Source organism: Phoxinus phoxinus (genome assembly GCF_949152265.1).
Source record: "Phoxinus phoxinus genome assembly, chromosome: 20".
NCBI classification, from domain to species: domain Eukaryota; kingdom Metazoa; phylum Chordata; class Actinopteri; order Cypriniformes; family Leuciscidae; genus Phoxinus; species Phoxinus phoxinus.
Window position 1 is genome coordinate 20,475,570 of NC_136895.1, and position 21,909 is coordinate 20,497,478.

Here is a 21,909-nt window from a genome sequence, read left to right on the forward strand (position 1 = left end):
CGGTTGTGGGCTGATGCGTCGTCTCATGAATATTCATAAGCGCCATAGAGCTACATGCGGCCTCACCCTCGGTCGTTTGCTAGACGAGTCTGTTATCTTTCAGCGACTTTATCGCCGGTTTCCTTGGACTTTGCCGGACCTTTTCGAATTTAAGAGAGGATACATATCAGCAAAGGTGAGTATTTTGAAGCCTATATGATTTGTAAGGCTTGGTAGATTGACGCTTAGTTTGCCGGCCGGCATTTCCTTCAGGAAATCAAGGAGTGGTAGGAAGCGAATATCACGTTCTGATCACCGTTTTTTAATAAAAATTTTAAGTTGAGCAGGTTTAGTTTGACTAAATACTTAAAATAATTGAACAGTTTCATCTCAAATCATTCCAAATATTATAGAAAGATTAGTAATAGTATTATTTAGCCTATATATCTTGCTTTCTCTACCTATTTATTTATTTATTTATTTCCACACTGATATTTATTTTGATTATGTAATATTGTGTGCATGGACCCCTAATCTTTCACACATGTTATTTCAGGGCACATTATCCGGTTACAACCTGGTTACACGTTTGATTGACGTGTGGAAGCCACACCCTTGCTTTAAATCCACCTGCGCTTTCAAAAACTCATTCTTCTGAAGCGCACCAGGGATCTGAGCACTCCCTGGACCAGAATAATAGCGGATAAACCCTCTATTAGATCTACCTGAACCGTCCAGCCCAAGAAATACTACATCTGCTGCTTTTTTAATTGTCTATACAGAGCCTTAAAGCCTTATTCTGCATTTGAGCCCTCCAGGTCAATAGGACAGCAAAGATGATGCAAATCTGCGATTCCTACAACCAAAAAAACTCTCTCTTCAATTCCATGAACCGGTTTATTGGTGCCGTGAACAACATGGACCAGACGGTCATGGTGCCAAGTTTGCTGAGGGACGTCCCATTGGACCAGGAGGAGGAGAAAGAGGTGAACACCTTCCAGGATGGAGACATGTACGGCTCTTATGTGCTCCTGAAATCAATTAGGAACGATATCGAATGGGGCGTGCTTCAAGCCGACGAGAGGCGCAAGGACAAGCACGGGGTGACAACGACCCTGGAAGTGTCTCGCATCGAACCAAATGATGAGGACTTGGAGAAGCAGTTTCATTTTCATTTAACCGGACTGCACACCGTACTGTCGAAGCTCACCCGAAAAGCGAACACTCTAACAAACCGGTACACGAAGGAAATTGTTATAGGCGGCTGTGGGAATTGAAACCAACTAGAGTTTACTCCATTCATCGCCGGTGGACTGCAAAAAAAAGGTTCACAAGAGGGTGCAAGCAGGGGTTGAAGCTAAATGGGCCCCTGGTGGCTTCCGTGCAATTTTAATTCCCCGGATTGAAAAAAAAAAGACTTGTACCTGACGCCGGTTTACAAGCACCCTTAATTCCCCTGCTAACATCCCTTGATATTGTTTGCACAAGCTGGATTCTGGCTTGGAAACAGGCTTTTGAAACTAAACACATTTTATTTAAATAAGCAAACATAAAAAATAAAAAAAAAGATATGCAAAATACATTTCTTGGCCTGGTGTATAGTTGTGGAGGTTGTATTAATGTAGATTATAACCGTTTAAGGCTGGGGGTGACAATTAAAATCACTAATAATGTATAAAATGCACATTTCTACGCTAAAGAGTGGCTGGTACTTTATATTTTTATGGTGCTTAATTGATGATGGAATCGCATGATGTTCCTTACGGATGTTGACTGATTCCAGGAGATTACGTCACAGTTACTGTTGGTAATAGAAGGAATGTTGTCATGTATTTTTTCTATCACAAAGATGGTTCAGAAAATAAACATTTTGTAAATGCAACTCTACTCTGCAAGTGTTTGATTTCTGAGTGAACTAACGTATGACTCATTTCCTTCTGGGATGTCCTTGCAAAATATCACTTTACAGTATGCCAATAGTGTGGTGCTCAGTAAACATTGGCCCGTGTTGGTGCGCACAGCTGCTGCGGAGGTCCACCGAGGGATCAGGCACGTTAAATTAAGACCTGGCAACGTCTGAAAGAGCCGAGCACCTGCAGTGCATTTTTCCCATTCGTACTGCTGAGTCACTGCTTGAGCTGCACTTAATGACGGACGTCTCTAAATCTAAGCTGCACACACTGGTTTAATACCTCATATGAGAAAAAAGTCTTAGAAACTCAAGGAATCTTCAGTTTTCTACCGGTATTCTGTCAAATGTAAATGTTTTTGTAAAGACAGACAGATTCATCTTTTTTTGTCAAAACATAATTATATTTGTTCCAAAAAGGGATTTGATTTGTCTTAAAATGTTGAGTCAGCCAAACAGAATGCATAGCTAAAATCCTGTATTATACAAATCGTACGGTAAACGTACTGTAATCCGGTTTTCCTTAAACTGTTAATGATCTTTACACTGATAACGTAAAATGAAAACAGACAAGCACAAGGCAAATTTGATGCACTGATAAACTGCCCAACCAAATGAGAAGCGATCCGCGCACAAGACCAATTTACATTTAAGCTTTTGTCTGGTTTTGATATCAAATGGACTGTAATCAGGTTTTAATTTAACTAGATGTTTACACTGATAAAATGTCACAAGTAAAGTGTAAACACCAATGTAAATGGACATATTTACATTTACTGTCGGACTGTAATTATTTTTTGCTTAAAACTGATTTTTCAAGACTTCACACATTATCGGTTATGAAGCATCATAAATGTAAGATTGTGCATATAAACGCAAGTAAACTTACTTGCCTAGTTGGTATGTCCTTAATATGTCAATGCATATTTCTGACAGCTCACTGATATCTGAAGTTTTTATAGTCATTACTGAGTCCCAAAACAAATTTATCGTTAAGCCGAAGCATTAGAGGTAGCAGTATATAGACTTTGCATTGCACAATTCATTATAAACCCAATGTTCAGCTAAGCATATCGTATTTAGTATTTTTTCGCACTTTACCTTTGTTATCTAAGAGCCGAAACACCCTATGATTTGCTCTTTGCACATCGTGTATCTCAGTTGTGGTCAGACCAGTAGACAAACTGACCTTTAGTACTGATGGATCCATTGATAAACCATGAGACAGTTAAAGCAGATTTGAGGTGGGTATCATATGTTTGTTTGTTCCTACTTTCCATTGTATTTCCTGCCATATTCATAGTCTAATCCCTACTGGTTGACATTTTTCTCTTGTTTTCCTTTCCGCACCCTAATTAGGGATGCTGGGAGAGAACTATACAGGAAAGAAGGCCATCAGTTGGATTTGCTGATCTAGCGTTTCTCATCCTCCGACTGTTTGTCTGCCATCTAGCTGATGTAAGACCAGCTCTTGGCGTGACATACTGAAACTTCCAGGCAGTATGATGGAGTTTTGGAGGACCCGTAAGACCAATGCTGTAACACTGATATGAGGTATGATGCAACGTGTCCTCTGGGTGCACGAATAGGGTTCTGGTATCAGGTGCAACCCAAAAATGCACACTACTGTGTTTCTCTTGCCCAAAGTGCTTGTGGTACAAAAACTCCAAGGGCGAAAAAAGAGGGGACATTAGAATTCGTCAAACCATTAATTTTACGCTATTTTAAAAAGTGACTCGCTAGGTTTTGAAACCTGAGTAAAAGTGAGAAGGAAACTAGCAGGATAATGGAGAGGACGGATGCTGTCTTCTTGTTAAGAGGATTGTGTCTCGTCTCCGAGTGCAAGAAAATAGCCGTCTTATTACGGTCCCTCACTATTTGACGTCTCTCTCTGAGCTATTTCAGTGGCAGCTTGTCAGGTTCGTCCTCAGCGGACTGGTCATCTGTTACTGTCTGGGACTTCCCAGAATGCAACCCTTCAGAAACGTCGGGAAGGACATTCTATTCCTCTAGTGACAATAACAAGACAAGCTGTGCACAAGTGCCGCCACAATTGTGGCCGAAACAAACCACATGGCGGTGGTCAAAAAGCAGCTGTTCCTCTAGAGACGAGATGACAAGATTCCTGCCAAACAAAATAAGACGGTGTGTAATTCGGTTAGGAAATTGATTTAAAGGAAACTGAATTTAATAACTTGGACTCAATGGAAGGAGACAAACACGTAAAACATCCTCAAAAGGCTCTTGTTGGAATGCGTACATTTAAATGATTTTTTTGTTGAAACATCATTCATAACATCTGGGCTGTTGATGTACGCCACCACCTGTGAGTCGAAGTATTTAGGTTACGGTAAATTTCTGCAAATTAAGCGTGACGAACAGAGCGGTGATTCAACCGTAATTAAAACGTATAAATGGCTCAGTTATACAGTAAATCATCTTGTAAAGATGATTATTTTTTACAACCGCAGAATTAAGGCTATCAGTGCGTCATGGAAATCTCGCTTATGTCAGCATTAACACACATAAGGGATTGTATGATATGTTAGGAGATGTAAATTTACATCATAATTAGTCTGTACGCTTTATTGGTGCCAGATTCAGTTCACAAACTCTTAGACTTTTACAATCCCAGAATGCAACAGCACAGACGATCTTTTGAAGTCTGTCATATGTGTTTACAGTAATGCATCGTCTAAGGGTTTAAATATAAGGGAAAAATACCTTATACACTCAAAATTATTTTGGGAAATGGTGTGTATTTTAATGTTCATCCTGCCCTGTAGACTGTATTACTGTACTTTGAAAGATTTTTCCTTGTTTTAACAAACTGAAAGGCAAGATTGTTTTCTGTGTTTGACCTTATGTCACAGAGCTTTACTTGTATTCAAACCAGAGCATTCATTGAAAAATTAAGTTCTTTATTTTTCATGATGACTCAACATGATTTTGATGTTTCATTTGAGGGTGACACAATAGGAACAAAAACAATGATACGGGATCAGAGTTACGAAAGCGCAACAAAAACAGTTCCACAAAACTTTGAAGCAGAACTAGTTCCTTAAATGTGAAAACTAAGTCGATTTCCAATGCTTTTGCGCTCTCTTGCAATTATATACCGGTAGTTGGGTAATTATACTGTATATAATTTGCGCGCATCAGGGGGCCGCTCTCAATATGGGAGTATTAACATTGTTTTTTAATGTGCGCTCACTTTTTACTTTTGAATTCGTGATCACGCGCACATAGGGAGCGGCGGTACTGACCGCACATTTACAAGATGACCCTCAGGATCAAATCTTCTGACTCGTCCTGTCAGTCATCTCTCCTTACTACCTTCACGTGATAAGTGAAATCTGTAATGTAACCGATTACCGCAGCAAGCCTATGTCCCTTTAGAGGCTCCGTAGAATGCGTTACTCATTTTCCGTGCCTTTCCGAATTTAGATTTAGGTTTCGGCACATCCCAAATAGATTGTTTTCCAAATATCTAAAAAGTTCTTTGAGCCTGTTCAATCCATTTTGCAAACTGAAACCTTTATTTCTAAAACCTCGCCTCAGATATCTCGGATCTCCTGGGAAAAGCAGAATATGATCTGGTCAGGCCTGCACACTGCTCAGGTTCCCCGCATTGTAATTTTGGTTACTGAAATAAGTGGCTGCCAGATGCCCTCCGGTGCTGATCTGAGCTCAAGTTTTGCTAGATCTGCACGCGGTTGTTAAATACAGGAAAGCTGACCTCGGATCAGTGCTCAAGGGCATCTTGTGCGCAGCACGCCGTCATTTAGCCGTCAAAGGATTCCGCAGCGTTTCATCTTGAATGGCCCGCCATGATTACTTCCTTTCCATTAAAATGGCCCCTCTCTGCCTTCCTGCCATTTTTTTTCCCAAGCATCCTTTCCACCTTTTTGAAAATTCGCCCCAAAATTATTAATGATTCCGATATATTTTCCATGCGAGCGTTGCTGATTTGCATGACTCACAGCGGAGAGAGAGAGAGAGAAAAAGCAGAGAGTGGGAAAGTGGGTAATGAGGGAAGGAAAGAGGAAAAAAGAGGAATGCAAAGACAAGACGGCAGGGAGGTGGGCGGCCGCGGAGACCAGGGACTCGTAATTGCCTTCTGCAGCGAGACTGCAAGATGAGGAGAGAGAGAGAGAGAGAGCGAGCGAGACAACGCTTTGAAATTTCATCTCAGGGCTCAGGGCCATCAAAGTCTGTAGGGTGTTGAGGCCGCCGCGTTCGACAATTCCCTCTACTTGTTTCTCTCTCTCTCACGCCGTTCTGGCGGTGACAACGCGAGGCAGTTATTCTCCGGTGTCTTCGTCGTCTGTCAGTGAAGCCGTTGATAAGAGCAGAGAGCCGAACGCTAAGTGAGTTAGAAGGCCAGGCAGGCGGCAGCCGATAAACGAGGGTTGAAGGTCAGGAGAAGCCGTGTCACGCTCTTAAACTCTGCGGACACCCTGAGCCGACAGGACGCTGTGACAAGATGTTGAGGCAGCGCAGCCTGAATGATAAATGCTATGCTTTAGTTGGATTTCAATGGGAAAATGCGCATAGGTTTGTGGGCAAGGAATAGTTGTACAAAAATGTACACCCTACAAACCCTTTCAAAGCTCTTTCCTCATGGAACACAATGAAAAGAGTCTGTCAAACTATTTCTACAAGTTCATTTTCAAGTATCAGAGTAAACTTTTACTTCATGCTTCCCTGCACAATTTGTATTTTGCGGTTGTTTTCACTTGTTTGCATATATAGCTTACTTGAATTGTCAGTAACTTAAAATGATATTGAAAGCTTAATCTTTTGATATAGTGTATGACTTGTTGGTAAATAAAATGAATAATTTGCTTGTTTGCAGGTGCGTATTTAATATCTGCATCCACTAATCTTCCTTATTGACTATGAATAATAGCCTAATTCATAATATTTTCAGCTAGGCTACTATTTAAGCAGTAGGCCTATTTTAATCCGGTAAAAAATTAAAAGAAGTAGGCTACAATAACAGAATAATATTTCATTAGGGTGTCTTTAGCCTACTAGTAGGCCTACTTTACCTTGTAGCATAGGCATACTGTGTTTAACACTGGAATATAATAAGTGTACATATGACTTGAACGCAAAGTCTTCTGAAACCATTGTGCAGAGTTGCCTTACAAATCTTCTCTTTTTTTCTGAAAAGAGCTTTGATCCATGCTAAGATGGGACATATGTTTTGAGTAACGGGATTGTAACCAAAATAGCCATGCTTAGCAGTCAAATAGGCTATCCTGTGGTAGCCTACTACAGTACGTCATCTTGGGACAAGAACGATGTACAGCGATTACTATCTTTGAATTTAATTTCCCGCTCTCTCTCTCTCTCTCTCTTGAACGCATATCTGTCACCCACCAATCAGCGGTCGTCCGTGTGGTCCTGGATCGTGGGGTTTTGCCCTTAATTTTCTGCGTAATTAAATTTTGATTACCCCTTTAGCTCGGCGAGCGGGGAATACTCCACAGCACACTCTGATTGCCACCACACGCAGACTCATTACCGTTCCTGCGTGTGTGTGTGTGTGTGTGTGTGTGTCGGATCCCCGTGCTTTAGTTCCCCTGAGTTTTTTTTTATACCTTGTTTATGAGGTTGGGTTTCTCTCATCAGCAGCATTAGCGGCTCGGAGCAGAGATGAATGGGATCGTCCTTGCTTGCGGACACACACAAACACACACCCCGTCGCGATCTAATGCTTCATAGCTGACCTTTCTAGGCGTCCTTGTTGCGAGGGCGCGCACGCGGAGAGCCCGCAGACTGCTAAATAAACGGATATATTATTGTCTCGTGTGTGCACATTTTTTTGAGTTTACATTAGTGTATGTGCTTGTTTTAATCAAACTCACCATCTTCTCAGGACATGCATAAAGTAGCATTCTAGGTAATTTCTTTGAAATACTATGTAAAGTAAATAGCCTAGTAGGCTAGGCTAATACCATGATATTCTGTGAAATGCTATAGGCCTACCAAAAATACCATGGTTATTCTAGTAGTAGTCAATATCACAATGTTCTCACAGCATAAAAAAGTATGCTATGTTGTTTTGACCGTGGTTTTTGAATATTTAACCTGGTATGGTAATATACAGTATTCTTTAAAATACTTTACCAATGAAGTACTATGGTAAGATATTCTGTGAAATATCTAAAAACCATGGTACCATCACTACATTCTCAGCACAACAAAAAGTGCCGGGGTATTACCATGTTTTTTGTTTTGTTTGTTTTGTTAACATTTTCCATGGTATATTAGGTTTTGATTGAAATACTTTTTCAAAGTAAATACAATGAGAATACCATGGTATTCTATGAAATGCCATACCAAAACGTACCATACTACTACCATGGTATTTTGGACATATACCATGACCATGGAACATTGGAACATTAATTTCATTTCTGTGGTATATTTCAAGTACCACAGTATTAACTTCTGAGGCTGCCACATTGCTTCTTTTTGTAAAATAAATACCTAAATATGGTATAAGTGATTTTCCTTCAGATACTGTTATGATACCATGCTGTGGTGGTATCAGATGGTAATCCAATGGTACTTTGAAATATACCATGATTACCATTCCATATACCATATTTAGATACTCCAGACATTACCATGGTAATACATCATATTAGTGCCCAAGCCAAATCTTAAAAGGGCCCATTTAGGGACAACCTCAAATGTCAAACCAAATACTATAAAGTATTAGTTCCTAAAAATGAAGAAATGTGTGTATTAGAGCTGTGTTAGTCTATGGTAATTATATTTAGCTTAATGTTAAAACAATAGAAGTCGATGGGCAGTCCCAGTGTAGACAGCTAGATAAATGTGTGTGTGTTTGTGTTAGATTGGGTTTCGCGGCCTCTGGCTGTGCTGAACCGCTGTGAAAATGAAGAACTGCTGTGATAAAATAACCGCTGCCCTTGCGGCTTTCTCTCCCTCTTTAACGCCTACGAAAGCATTCTGCTCTAGCCCGCTGCACAGACTCTCAAACCGCTTTCTTTCTCCTCTCAGACTCCTTTATAGCAGACGGGCCCATGCAAATGATTGGGCGAGCTGGGCTCCCCCTGTCCCCTGTGTCTGGTTATTGATTGGTTAATGCAGGATGTCAGCGAGTCCGTTCGAGAGCGACGCCCTCTCTCTCCCCGAACATTTATCAGCACGCCATCAGCTCTCCACGGAAGAGCAGCGCATCAGGATGAATGCTAATCAATTCAGAGGAGAGAGAGAGAGAGAGAGAGAGAGAGAAGAGGTGGGGGGCGTGAGATTAGATGAGAGGGGGAGAGATGATATGAGGTGAGAGGCGGTCTGTCCTAAGGTTCTTAACCCTTCACCCTGTCCTAACATGACCTGTGTTTCCCACAGATGTGTCTGTGTATAGCTTAAATATTCCTCAAATGTTGATGTTTCAGAAATCTGATGGTGCTGTGGGACATTTATTCCTCAGTCCCACTATATGATAACAAATGCTAAAAAGAAAGTAAAAGAAAATGATTTCTCTTTTTGTTGTTTAATTAACCATTTTGTCCAAAACTCCAATTAAAGGGATAGTTCACCCAAAAATTAAAATTATGTCATTAATTCCTCACCCTCCTGACGTTCCAAACCCGTAAGACCTTCGTTCATCTTCAGAACACAAATTAAGATATTTTTGATGAAATCTGAGAGATTTTTATAACTCCAGAGACACCTAAGCAAACTGACAATTTGACGGTTCAAAAAGTTCATAAAGAGATCGTAAAACTAATCCATATGAATTGAGCGCTTTAGTCCAAATTTTCTGAAGAGACTCGATCACTTTATATATGATGACCAGATTTAATTTTTTTACATTTAAACATTGATCAGTGAACATAAACAAAAGCTCAACTGAACCTGCTTGACACGCGAGAATGAACCTCATTGGTTGTTGCTGAAGCTCAAACGTGCTGCGTAACACGAGAATGAACCTCATTGGTTCTTGCAGAAGCTCAAACGTGCTGCGTAACTCGAGAATGAACCTCATTGGTTCTTGCAGAAGTTCAAACGTGCGGTGTTACACGAGAATGAACCTCATTGGTTCTTGCAGAAGTTCAAACGTGCGGTGTTACACGAGAATGAACCTCATTGGTTCTTGCAGAAGCTCAACCGTACTGCGTAACACGAGAATGAACCTCATTGGTTCTTGCTGAAGCTCAAACATGCTGCGTAACACGAGAATGAACCTCATTGGTTCTTGCAGAAGCTCAAACGTGCTGCGTTACACGAGAATGAACCTCATTGGTTCTTGCAGAAGCTCAAACGAACCTCATTGGTGTGTGTATGTGTGTAATGATTGAGATGGCTGTAGGAGGCTGTTAGCGCTAATCTGAGGGTATAGTGCATATAACGTCATGTCCGCTAATCTGGCCTGCGTGTGTGTGTGTGTATCTAGGTCAGATTCTTCCTACATTATCCCTGGAATGACATCAATCGGGGAGCCAGAGAGAGACCGGCAGAGAGAGTGAGACAGAAACAGGCAGAGAGGGAGAGAGACAGAAGAGAAATAGAAAAGCTGAAAGAGACAGACAGACAGAGGAAGAGAGAGGGAATGAGAGTGCCAGGCATAAACAGACAGATAAGACAAGCTGAGAGACAGACGGGGAGAGAAACGGAAATAAAGACAGAGCAGATAGAAAGAGACCGACAGAGGCAGACAGACAGGCCAAAAACCAGAATGTGTGAGAAAAACCAGAGAGAGAGAGAGAGAGAGAGAGAGAGAGAGAGAGAGAGAGAGAGAGAGAGAGAGAGAGAGAGAGAGAGAGAGAGAGAGAGAGAGAGTGGCTGACAGACTGACAAGCTGAGAGACAGATAGGCATAGACTGACAGAAGGACAATCTGAGAAAAAGGAAGAGAGAGAGAGAAAGAAAACGTGGCTGAAAGAGACAGACAGGCAGTGAGAGAGACAGGCAGGCAGAGAGAGAGAATATAAAGAGCCTTGCAGAGAGAGACAGACAGGCATTTAAAAGTTGCAACAGAGTTCTGTAAACACAGACTGCGAGTGCGGGAGGCACGTTTTTTCCCTCCGCGTCCCCTGACAGTCGATAATAGATCATGTTACGCTGATCTCTCCGGTCGCCGTGGTTACAGCGCAATAGTTAATAGCCCATTTGAGTGCGCACACATGCTGTTATCAGACCTGTGTGTGCGTGTGTGGGACGGTGAGCATATTTTCCTAGGTAATGTTGCATGTTTGTGTAGTTAATGTGCGCTTCTGTGTGGAAGACAAAATAGGCCTACGCACGTGTGCACGTCGTGTGAATGTATTTTCCTGTGTAATTCTTTTTAGCATATAGTGCACAGGTGTGTATGCATCAGTGTGCACATGTGTGTGTGTGCCGCTCTTTTGTTTTGTTTTCTCTCCCATTTGTTTCCATAACCAGCACCAACAGACGCGCACGGCCTTCGCCATGACAGCACGCGCAAATACTCGCACAGCTCAACAATAGCGAGGAAACAAACAAAGCAACGGGGCAAAATGCACACAGACGATGACAGACGACATTGGGCTCCAGAGTAACAAAAGTCAAAACGTCAATCATCACTGACTGATCGCATACTCCTTTTACACTATATGCACTAAATAAAATAATAATTTTTTTAATTATATTGTTTTTATATTTTAGTATATATATATATATATATATATACTTTACATGCACATGAACTTGACATCCTATTCCTAATCCGTAGGGTTTAATATGGAGGTGGCCCACCCTTTGTAGCAATAACAGCTTCAAATCTCCTTAAAAGGCTTTCCACAAGTTTTAGGAGTGTGTTTATGGGAATTTTTGACCATTCTTCTACAGTAGAAGTGTGTTTGTGAGGTCAGGCACTGATGTTGGACGAGAAGGTCTGGCTCGCAGTCTCCGCTCTAATTCATCCTAAAGGTGTTCAATCGGGTCAAGGTCAGGACTCTCTGCAGGCCAGTCAAGTTCCTCCACACTAAACTCGCTCATCCATGTCTTTATGGGTCTTGCTTTGTGCAGTGGTGCGCAGTCATGTTGGAGTAGGAAGGGGTCATCCCCAAACTGTTCCCATAAAGCCGGGAGCATGAAATTGTCCAAAATGTCTTGGTATGCTGAAGCATTAGGAGTTCCCTTCACTGGAAGTAGGGGTCAAGCCCAACCCCTGAAAAACACCCCACACCATAATCCCCCCTCCACCGAACTTTACACTTGGCACAATGCAGTCAGGCAAGTACCGTTCTCCTGGAACCGCCAAACCTATCGGATTGCCAGACAGAGAAGCGTGATTCGTCACTCCAGAGAGCACGTCTCCACTTCTCTAGAGTCCAGTGGCGCCGTGCTTTACACACACTGCATCCCACGCTTTGTGTTGCACTTGGAGATGTAAGGCTTGGATGCTCAGCCATGGAAACCCATTCCATGAAGCTCTACACACTGTTCTTGAGCTAATCTGAAGCCCACGTGAAGTTTGGAGATCTGTAGCTATTGACTCTGCAGAAAGATGGCGACTTCTGCGCACTGTGAGCCTCCGCATGCGCTGACCCGTCTGTGATTTTACGCGGCCTATACCACTTCATGGCTGAGTTGCTGTAGTTCCCAAGTGGACACTAACATTTGACGGTGGAATATTTAGTAATGAGGAAATTTCACGAATTTATTGCACAGGTGGCAACCCATCACAGTACTACGCTTTAACTCAGTGAGCTCCTGAGAGCGACCCGTTCTTTCACAGATGTTTGTAGAAGCGTCTGCATGTCTAGTGCTTGATTTGATATACCTGTGGCCATGGAAGTGATCGGAACACCTGAGTTCAATGATTTGGAGGGGTGTCCCAATACTTTTGGCAATATAGTGTATATACATATATATATTCTCATCTCAATTAACGCTCTGTCTCGTTGTGCTCTCGCTCTCTGTGGAGATAATTGCCGGGGGTGTCGCCATGATGCCAAACACACCTACATCATTGTGTCAAGTTTGGGCACTGTTATTACTGTCAACTTCACGCCAACTTTCCCTGAGAGCATATTAATATGACACGTATTGACCTGCATGGTGCTGACATGGCATCACTTAACAGATACACATTTGAGAGGACATTTTCTTCCTCATGTACATCTCCAGTGTTTTTGTACAAAATCTGTGATTTTTCAGCAGTTATAAGGTGTATATATACAACAACAGTCCGGCATAATAAAATGTGTAATAATGCACCAGATATGTTTATTTTGCCAGTAAAAAGAGCCTTTGTACCTTTAAAGGTGTTTGTACAGACAAAACACACACTTTATCTACACCTAGATATAGCTGATATAGACAGCGTACAAAAACATGCTATTAACTGGCTGTGCAAAACACACACACACACACACACACACACACACACACACACACACACTGCAACGCTCACAAGCAGTACTGAAGTATTGAGCAGTTTGTTGTACACTATAAAACACTAATTAAAAATGATCTAATGATAATGTACTGATTGTACATTAATTCTTACAAAATATTATTATTATAATTTATTAATAATATAATTAAATAATAATTAAATAATAGTATCTAATAATTATGTATATTTTTAATAATACAATATTAAATACATTATTTAAAATAATAATAAAATTATAATGTAATAAAATAATTTATTTTATTATAATAAATAATTTATAATAATTAATAGAATTAATTAAATAATAATTATAATTATAGAAATCTATCTGTCTGTCAATTTATCTGTATGTTTTTTATCTATCCATCTTTCAATCTATCTATCCATCTGTCTGTCTGTCTCTATCTATCTATCTATCTATCTATCTATCTATCTATCTATCTATCTATCTATCTATCTATCTATCTGTATAAATGTTTACTTTTTTTAAATAGGCCTGTTGATTTGTGTTAATTGCAAAAATTCTTCAGTATTGAATCATTTTGGAATGACTTTTTGCCGTTTAATTAATTACAGGACGAACACCTTGCTGCACTGAATGCCAAGAGCACAGTATTTACTGAAAGTGTAAATCAGGTTTTACTGCCACCAGGTCAATGGCATAATTACTGGAAACTGGGGGAGATTACTTCACCTCCGCTTATTATCTCCACAAAAACAGGAGCAATCACTCTCTCTTCCTGTCTTATTTTATGACTGTGCATCAGTGAATGTGTGACTTGAATAGCGTGCAAAGGTTAATTTCAAACACACACACATTTATCGGACACGTGTGGCCACTGCCGGTTCCTTATCGAGCACGTAAAGGTCAGTGTGACAGAGCCGTTTGCTGTTCAACAGTTCGTGGGGTGATTCGGATCAAAGGCCGTGATACGACTTAAGAAACGCATGTGAAATCTATCTATCTATCTATCTATCTATCTATCTATCTATCTATCTATCTCTATCTATCTATCTATCTATCTATCTATCATTTTAAGGGTGTGGTCTGCATATTCTTCTCTCTCTTATATAAGCGGCTGCGGTGGGTAAAAGTCATATTTTATAACTCTATTAGAGCGAGGGAGCCCTGAGCCCCGGTGCTTTTCTCCCTCTGGGTTTGCGGTCTGGCTCAATCTCTCCGCACTTCCTTTCTTCCCTTGATCCATCACTCATCCCTCCGTCTCCAATCGTCCCTGACTGGACGCGCCGATGTCACACTCTGTTGAGAAGCTCAGCGGCTTCTCCGCAGCCATGCTGACGGAAAGATTTGTGCGAGCGTGAGACGGAGACGGGGGGATTTTTTCTGACTCACTCCGAGTCTATCCTCGTGTATAAATAGATCCGACAGCGGTCCTGTTTCATGCCGTAGGGAGCCACGGCGTTGTGTTTACAGGAACGATCTGGGGAAAAAAGAGGCTTGAGTTCAGTTTGATGTTCGTACGAACTGTATAGCTACAGTTTTTAGCCTATTTACAGGACAATTCGAGTTATTCAATATAGCTTAGCTAAAACTCGGATGTTTTGTTTGGTATGAAAGACGTTTTCAGATCTTGGGTGTGCACAGAGGCACCGCACCCGAAAACTAAAGTCTGAATGTACAATTTGTCTTTTATTAGATTTAGCTTGCATATCAAGTCAACAAGTGAGCTCTTCTTATCCTACATGTGCAAGAAGTTTTTTTTTTGTCATTGCATTTTATACCTATACAATTCTAAATAGAATAGGATATAAAATGATGCATAAATATGCAAAAGACATCATGAAGCTTTTAAAAAGGTATTAATTTAACAAAAAATGTTTTATTATAAAAATAGAAAATAATATAGAAAAGTATAGGCTATGTAGAAAATTACAAATAATAATAATTACCTAAAATAATAAATATTAAATATACATGGGTAAAAATATGTTTTATTTAAAAAATATATCTTATAATGATTTAAATGTGTATGAAGCAACACGTATTTTCATATTTTATTCATAAGATTGTTTAATATTTAATAGGCTATATTTAATGTTTAATATTGTACTATTAATGATTTATTATTTGTAAATTAGTTATGACCACATTTATTTTTTACTTCTAGACTCTGGACTTCTAGGATTCCCTAAAAGAGGCACCTCACTGTAAATACTTTTACATGACTGTACCTTAAGCGGGGCCTGCATGTGTGTCTCACACAAACACTGGGTCAAAAACCCGCGTCAGGTTTAGGCTTGATCGAAATGGCTATAAACAGAACTGCTGTTACTAGAAATTCCCAGCAGCGAGCATGAACAGTGCATGCAGACTGTGTGCATGTGTGAAGATGTCCTGTGTGTGTGTGTGTGTTCTCTCAGGGCTAGGCTAGCTGACTACAGGGACGGCCTCTGATTTATCAGTTATGCCGTGTTGAAGTGTTATGATGTGTGTAGATTTACGCAGCTGCACTTCGGGGGTAAAATAGTTAATCTCATTTACTCACAAATAACAGCTCCACCAGGTTATGTGTAGCTATAGGCTGTTTGTGATGATCATAACTAATAGGCTATCGTAAAATTTGACAAAAAATTATTTTTAATTGTATTTAATTTACATTAGGCTAATCCAGTCAGATTTTGTGATTAGCCTAGGTTGTATGACAAACATTTTTATTGTAGGCTACGTCAACATCACACGCTAACACTGTCACCAAAAATGGAAAACAATGCAAACGTACATTAGACTCACTCAAAACATTTTCACACAAGTTATTATATCCATTTTTTATAGGCCTATATTTAAAAAAAATTCAAGAACCAAGCTAATTACTCTTTCTGTGTTTTAGCGCAACGCTAGCAAGGATGCTAAACGTGTGTGCATGTGCTCAGCGTGTAATGTATAGCCTCTGATTTTAACGCTTTGAAAGGGTGTTTGCTGATTTGAGACTTTAGTGTAAACGCCCTCTGCTGTGATTGGCTAACAGCTTTGCATATGAAATAGCTAAGTATGCAAAACTCTAAAATTTAGATCTCCCATTGCATGAAAAGTTGCAGTGATCTCATCATTGCAACTTGTCACTGATGAGCACCGCGCTGTGATTGACAGCTCCAGTGATTGTAAAGGGAACATTCTTTAATCGCTTTGTTTGTATAATTTAATCACAATTTAAATTACAGGTTATTTTCATGCTACTAAGAGTAACCATGTGAAGTTGAACGTTTAGTCAATGGCTTGATTTACCGACACATAAAAAAATCGTCTGACTGAACATGATTTATTACATATCAGTAATCACTGATCACAGATCAGCCATTAGAATTAACATGGATACTTAAGTTACATGTTGTGGCATTACGGCGGGTCCATATCTTACAGTAAAAGTCTGTTTCCGAAGCCTACGCCGAAATTGCGACTGATTTACCAAAGAATCCCCAGTGAAATGTACCGAACAAACAAATAATGCTCCACCGAGACATTCCCATATTGACATTATATAAATAAACACTTTAGTATTAGGATCCTTTGTAATGTAATTTTAGTCCAGTGATCCTGTGTTATCTCACTAACGCGCCAGTGGGCGGGGCCAAAGATGCGAGGATGTAGAATTAGGCGTTAATCTGATTCCGCAGCGTCGCAGTAATCCATCATAATGTGACAAAATCCGAAACGAGTTGTCTTTGGAGCTTGGTTTCAATAAAAGCTGTTTTTGAACTAACAAGGAAGTTCTGAGTTACAGGATGTTTTTATGTTGGAATGATGACCCCTTTAAATGGTTAACCTTAACATCAAAACAAAGAGGTAATGTGTAAAACTTTAAACGTTGCTGTCATTATTTTCCTTACACAGCAGGTTTTAATCTTTAAAAGAGGAAATATTATACATTCATTTATTAAGGTTGCATGTTGTAATTATTCAGTTTTTTTATAACCATTTTAAACTCTTACTTTAAACCTCACTGTGAAGCTATTTGTGTTACTGTACCTTTAAGACTTGTATGTAAATGAGCTCCGTACCATCACAAACTCATCAGTTGCTAAATACTGAATATGCGTCGAGCTAATTTTTCTTACACTTGTTTTTGCAGGTTAGTTTCAATGTTCAGGCTGGACTGGAGAGGAAGTTTTGCGTTAAACGTTATCTACATGGCGTTATCAATTTGCCTATATGACCTCATTGTAACCTCTATGAGCACTCATGCTTATTAAAGGGTTAACACCTGTGTGTGACCTTTTTATCCCCCCTCCTGCATGTTCATGCAAATGTCTCCGCGTGTGCGTGACACTGTCGATCCAGACTGCCGATTGTGTTTTTAAAGCCTGCAGGGTCTCTTGTAACAACACAATTAACCAAGGCTTAGCAATATAACGTCATACACAGAACGCAGAACATTAGTTTTGCTTAAATGTGCTCTCTATTAATTGATTGATTCAATATTTTCAGTAGGCTATTATTCGTGTTCGATTAATTATTTAATTGAACAAGATTTCAATTGAGTAAATGTAAATCGCAATGTAAATCACGCAGTCATCGAGGTCGCGTGAGAGAAATAGGCGGCGTAACCTAATCCGGCCCGAAGCGGAGTGTATACACGCTTATCTAGGGATTTGCTTTGAAACTTTAATAGACCTGAAATAAGAGCAGGTGTTCACAGGATACTTGTTGTTTTAGGAGACACCGCCTGATGAAATGCCTAGGTTTCTGCTTCCGTACCTGGGCAATAATGGTAAAAATAGCTTTTTTTTGCAGTCAAAACTTAAATGTTTGTGTCACTAAGGAAATTGACGTTTAAAACAAAAGCCCACTTTGAGAAATATTCACTGGAGTAAAAAGTGTGCCAACTTGCCCCGGGCTACAGTATGCTTCTCGACCCTCCTCTCCTTTATGTTTATTTACAAACAGCCACATAGTAACCATTACCACTTGGAGATGAAAACATGTTTTCACTAAACTGTTGACGTGAAACGGTGTCGAAACTTCACAGATATTCGTCGCACTGTCAACAATTTCAAGCACGCGCGTGGAAACGGATAGCCTACAAGAATCGGATTGCAAATTACTCTGAAAGAGTATCAACATAACAATCTCCAGACATATAAAGTCATAAACTTAATCTGTAGATCAGTAACAAGTCGTGTTTATTCCTCACTAAATGGTCTAATAAAGCTATAAACTAAAGCAATAAGCCACGAGTTATAATGATTTAATCTCATTTACTCACAATTAACAGCTCCACCAGGTTATGTGTAGCTATAGGCTGTTTGTGATGATCATAACTAATAGGCTATCGTAAAATTTTACAACAAATTTACATTAAGCTAATCCAGTCAGATTTTGTGATTAGATTGTATGACAAACATTTTTATTGTAGGCTACGTCAACATCACACGCTAACACTGTCACCAAAAATGGAAAACAATGCAAACATACATTAGACACACTCAAAACATTTTCACACAAGTTATTATATCCGTTTTTTATAGGCCTATATTTAATTTTTTTTCAAGAACTAAGCTAATTACTCTTTCAAATGGTAACATTTTAAAATGTGTTAGCGCAACGCTAGCAAGGATGCTAAACGTGTGTGCATGTGCTCAGCGTGTAATCTTAGCGGTGTTTTATACAGCTGATAATGCAGATGTGAATCTCCTCTCCTGATGAACACTACGCGTGCACTCACACTCTGTCATCGCTCTGTCACACTTCTATACTTAGACTCATAAACTGAGCGAGAACGCTCTAGTGCTAAAGTAAGGGAACATGCAGACCCGGAGTGGCAATCGGATGAATTCCCATTGGGCCGCCCATAGCGTGGCCAGCACATACCCTTCACAGTCTTGGCAGACTTCTCTTGTTTTTCAAAACCACCTGTTTCGTTACTCAACATCTGTGACGTTACTCATTTCGGTTCTTCCCATAAAACACTTCATGTTCCAAAATAAAGCTAATCGCGATGGACATGTGCAGGAGCTTCACAAGTCTCACACACAAACAGGTCTATCAAATATCACACATGTTGATCTTCTAACTGTACTGAGGAGCTCATAAACAACAACACTGTGAAAGAACAGGCAACAGCTTTTTTTAAGAACAAACAACAACTCGAAGAACTGAAAAACAAATGATATCAACAAGGCAATAAACAACTCACCCTCACAGTCAAAGATGCTTCACATCTGAAAATGTCAATGAAATTAACTTAAAAGAAAAGCTATCAGTCTGATATACACAAACATCTCAAGTACAAATATAACATGCACATGTAGTTCAACTCACTCTAGAACTAATAAACAACAATCTTGAAAGAACAAACAACAACATTTAAAGAATAACAAACCTTGAAGCAAAAAACAATAACATTTATTGAACAAACTACAATATTTAAAGAAACATTTAAAGGAAAAAACAAAACGAGTTAATTTGATCTCAATGGGACTTCCTGGTAAAATAATACAAATTAAAATCTATAGAACAAACTACAACATTTAAACAAAAAACGATAACATTTAAACAAAACAAAACAAAAAACTTTAAGAAAAACCTACATGTAAACAAACATTTCATGATCAATCTACATCAGTTAAAGAACAAATAACGCCATTTAAAGATCAAATAACTTTTACAAAAACAAATTACATCCTACAAGTCAAGTTCAAAGACACTGTGTGTTTCCCTCAACAGTCCTTAACACATTCATGAAAATGGATGCAACTCTGAGGAGCAAAACAGTAAATGTTTAACAAATTAAAACAGTAAATGAAGTTTGGTTGTGTGTTGTTCAGGTTTTGCTGTTTGCAACACTAAATATTACACTAAAATCTATAAATCAAAAATATAAAATTTATATATTAGGGCTGTCAAAAGATTAATCGTGATTAATCACATCCAAAATAAAAGTTTGTGTTTACATAATATATGTGTGTATACTGTGTAGAATTATTATGTATGAATACATTCATGTATATAAGGGAATAATTGCATTTACATACTGTATATACATTTATATAATTTATATTATATATAAATATTTTATATATAAGTATAACCAATTTTTCTTAAATATATACATGATTGTGTGTGTGTTTTTATATATAGAAATAATTATACACAGTAGGCTACACACATATATTATGTAAACACAAACTTTTATTTTGGATGCGATTAATCGCGACTCATCTTTTGACAGCCCTAATATATATATATATATATATATATATATATATATATATATATATATATATATATAAAGGTTTCACTAAGATGTTAGAGTCTAGCAAATATAATTAGCTGAAAATAAAATCAATTAAAGTCAATGGAAAGTCTGCACCATGAAGCAAAAACAAGACAGAAAACAAGATACTTTGTTTTGGATTCAGTCAGTGTGTGTCGAGGCCTCTGGAGAACAATCAGAGCAGCATCTGTGTAACATCAGAGTGTGTGTGTGTGTGTGTGTGTGTGTGTGTAAGGTGAGAGTTTGAATGTGTGTGATATCTGCAGTCTGCAGATGAGAGCGGTGGAAGTGAGGCAGATGCTGTGTGTGTGTGTGTGTGTGTGTGTGTGTGTGTGTGTGTGCGCGCGCGCGCGTAAGGTGAGCTTGAGGTTTCTCTGAGCTGTGTGCAGTCTAAAAAGGAGACACAGAGGACGTGTTGTGTGTGTGTGTGTGTGTGTGTCGGGGCACAAACTGTGAGACTAACGGGATGTGACATCACCGCTGAATCCTTGGTTCTGAACAATAAACTCGATTTAGTGAAAGATATATTTTGTATATAAATAGTAGCCTATAAAATGTTTTACAAGCAGCAAAAGAGCACATTTTTACACCCAATTCATTTTACACATACTCAATTATGTAAAATGTATTCATATTATAAGAAGATTGGTTTCATTTTTTTAGAGAAAGATATAAGCATATATTTTATATATTTTAGAGAAAGATATAAGCGCGCCCTGTGCTCGAGCACTCCAGCGCGCGCCTGTTCGCTGTTTTCCCGCTCTGACAGCAGGCGCATGTAATGACACGGTGTCGTCGAATCGGATCAAAGGGTCACGCTGACGGAGAGATCCCGCTCGCTCTCGCGCAAGAGTGTATAATAACAAAATTATACAGCTGTCAGCGCTGTCTATAATACATTGTGGTGTGTTTCTCTGCATCACTCATTTCCCCATAAACACACATCAATCAAGCTCCCGCTCTCTTCCTGATCACACGCTCCGGCTCGGCCTGCTTCCCAAGATAAATAACACTCCCGGAAAACCGTCAATGAAAGCGGGCAGAGACCAGCGCGGCTCTTATTCCCGAATATTCATAATTTATACCTCTAACGACGTCTGTGTTTTATGTGATGCAAACTAATCCTCGTCTAGTGCTTTTATCTGCGTTTGTTTTATTGAGTGTTTTATTCTTTCGTTTTTTTAAAACTAAATTTAAACGGTGTCGATTTTTTCATATTTTCCTATGAGTGATACATCGCACAAATATATCTATTATGTATGAAGATGATTTCGCCTGGCAAAACATAAAAGAAAAATCACAGAGCATACTGACTTGAGCAAGCTTTAAGCGGTTGCAAAGGCATTCAGAGGGATTTTAAGCACGTTGCTAAGAGGTTGC

General features: G+C 39.3%; 1 protein-coding gene and 1 long non-coding RNA gene across 3 annotated transcripts in view; one reads left to right on the forward strand and one right to left on the reverse strand.

Moving 5' to 3' along the window:
- The first annotated feature begins 683 nt into the window (after nucleotides 1-683).
- mid1ip1b (MID1 interacting protein 1b) lies at nucleotides 684-1,387 on the forward strand. The gene has a single exon (XM_079593989.1). It carries the CDS (start codon nucleotides 816-818, stop codon nucleotides 1,254-1,256), a length of 441 nt encoding a protein of 146 aa, XP_079450115.1. The 5' UTR covers nucleotides 684-815; the 3' UTR covers nucleotides 1,257-1,387.
- A 12,254-nt stretch (nucleotides 1,388-13,641) lies between these two features.
- The window catches only part of LOC306988863, a 53,385-nt gene continuing 45,117 nt past the window's right edge, over nucleotides 13,642-21,909 (reverse strand). Inside the window, exon 5 of one of the 2 annotated variants that reach the window (XR_013795505.1) lies at nucleotides 13,642-14,739. This is a non-coding gene — a long non-coding RNA (uncharacterized lncRNA). Of the gene's footprint in view, nucleotides 14,740-19,508; nucleotides 20,012-21,909 lie in introns of those variants that run through there. The other variant, XR_013795506.1, reaches the window with a different exon arrangement.

Bases quoted from the DNA above. Each gene is read 5' to 3' on its own strand.
- mid1ip1b (XM_079593989.1), top strand. From the start codon at position 816: ATGATGCAAATCTGCGATTCCTACAACCAAAAAAACTCTCTCTTCAAT.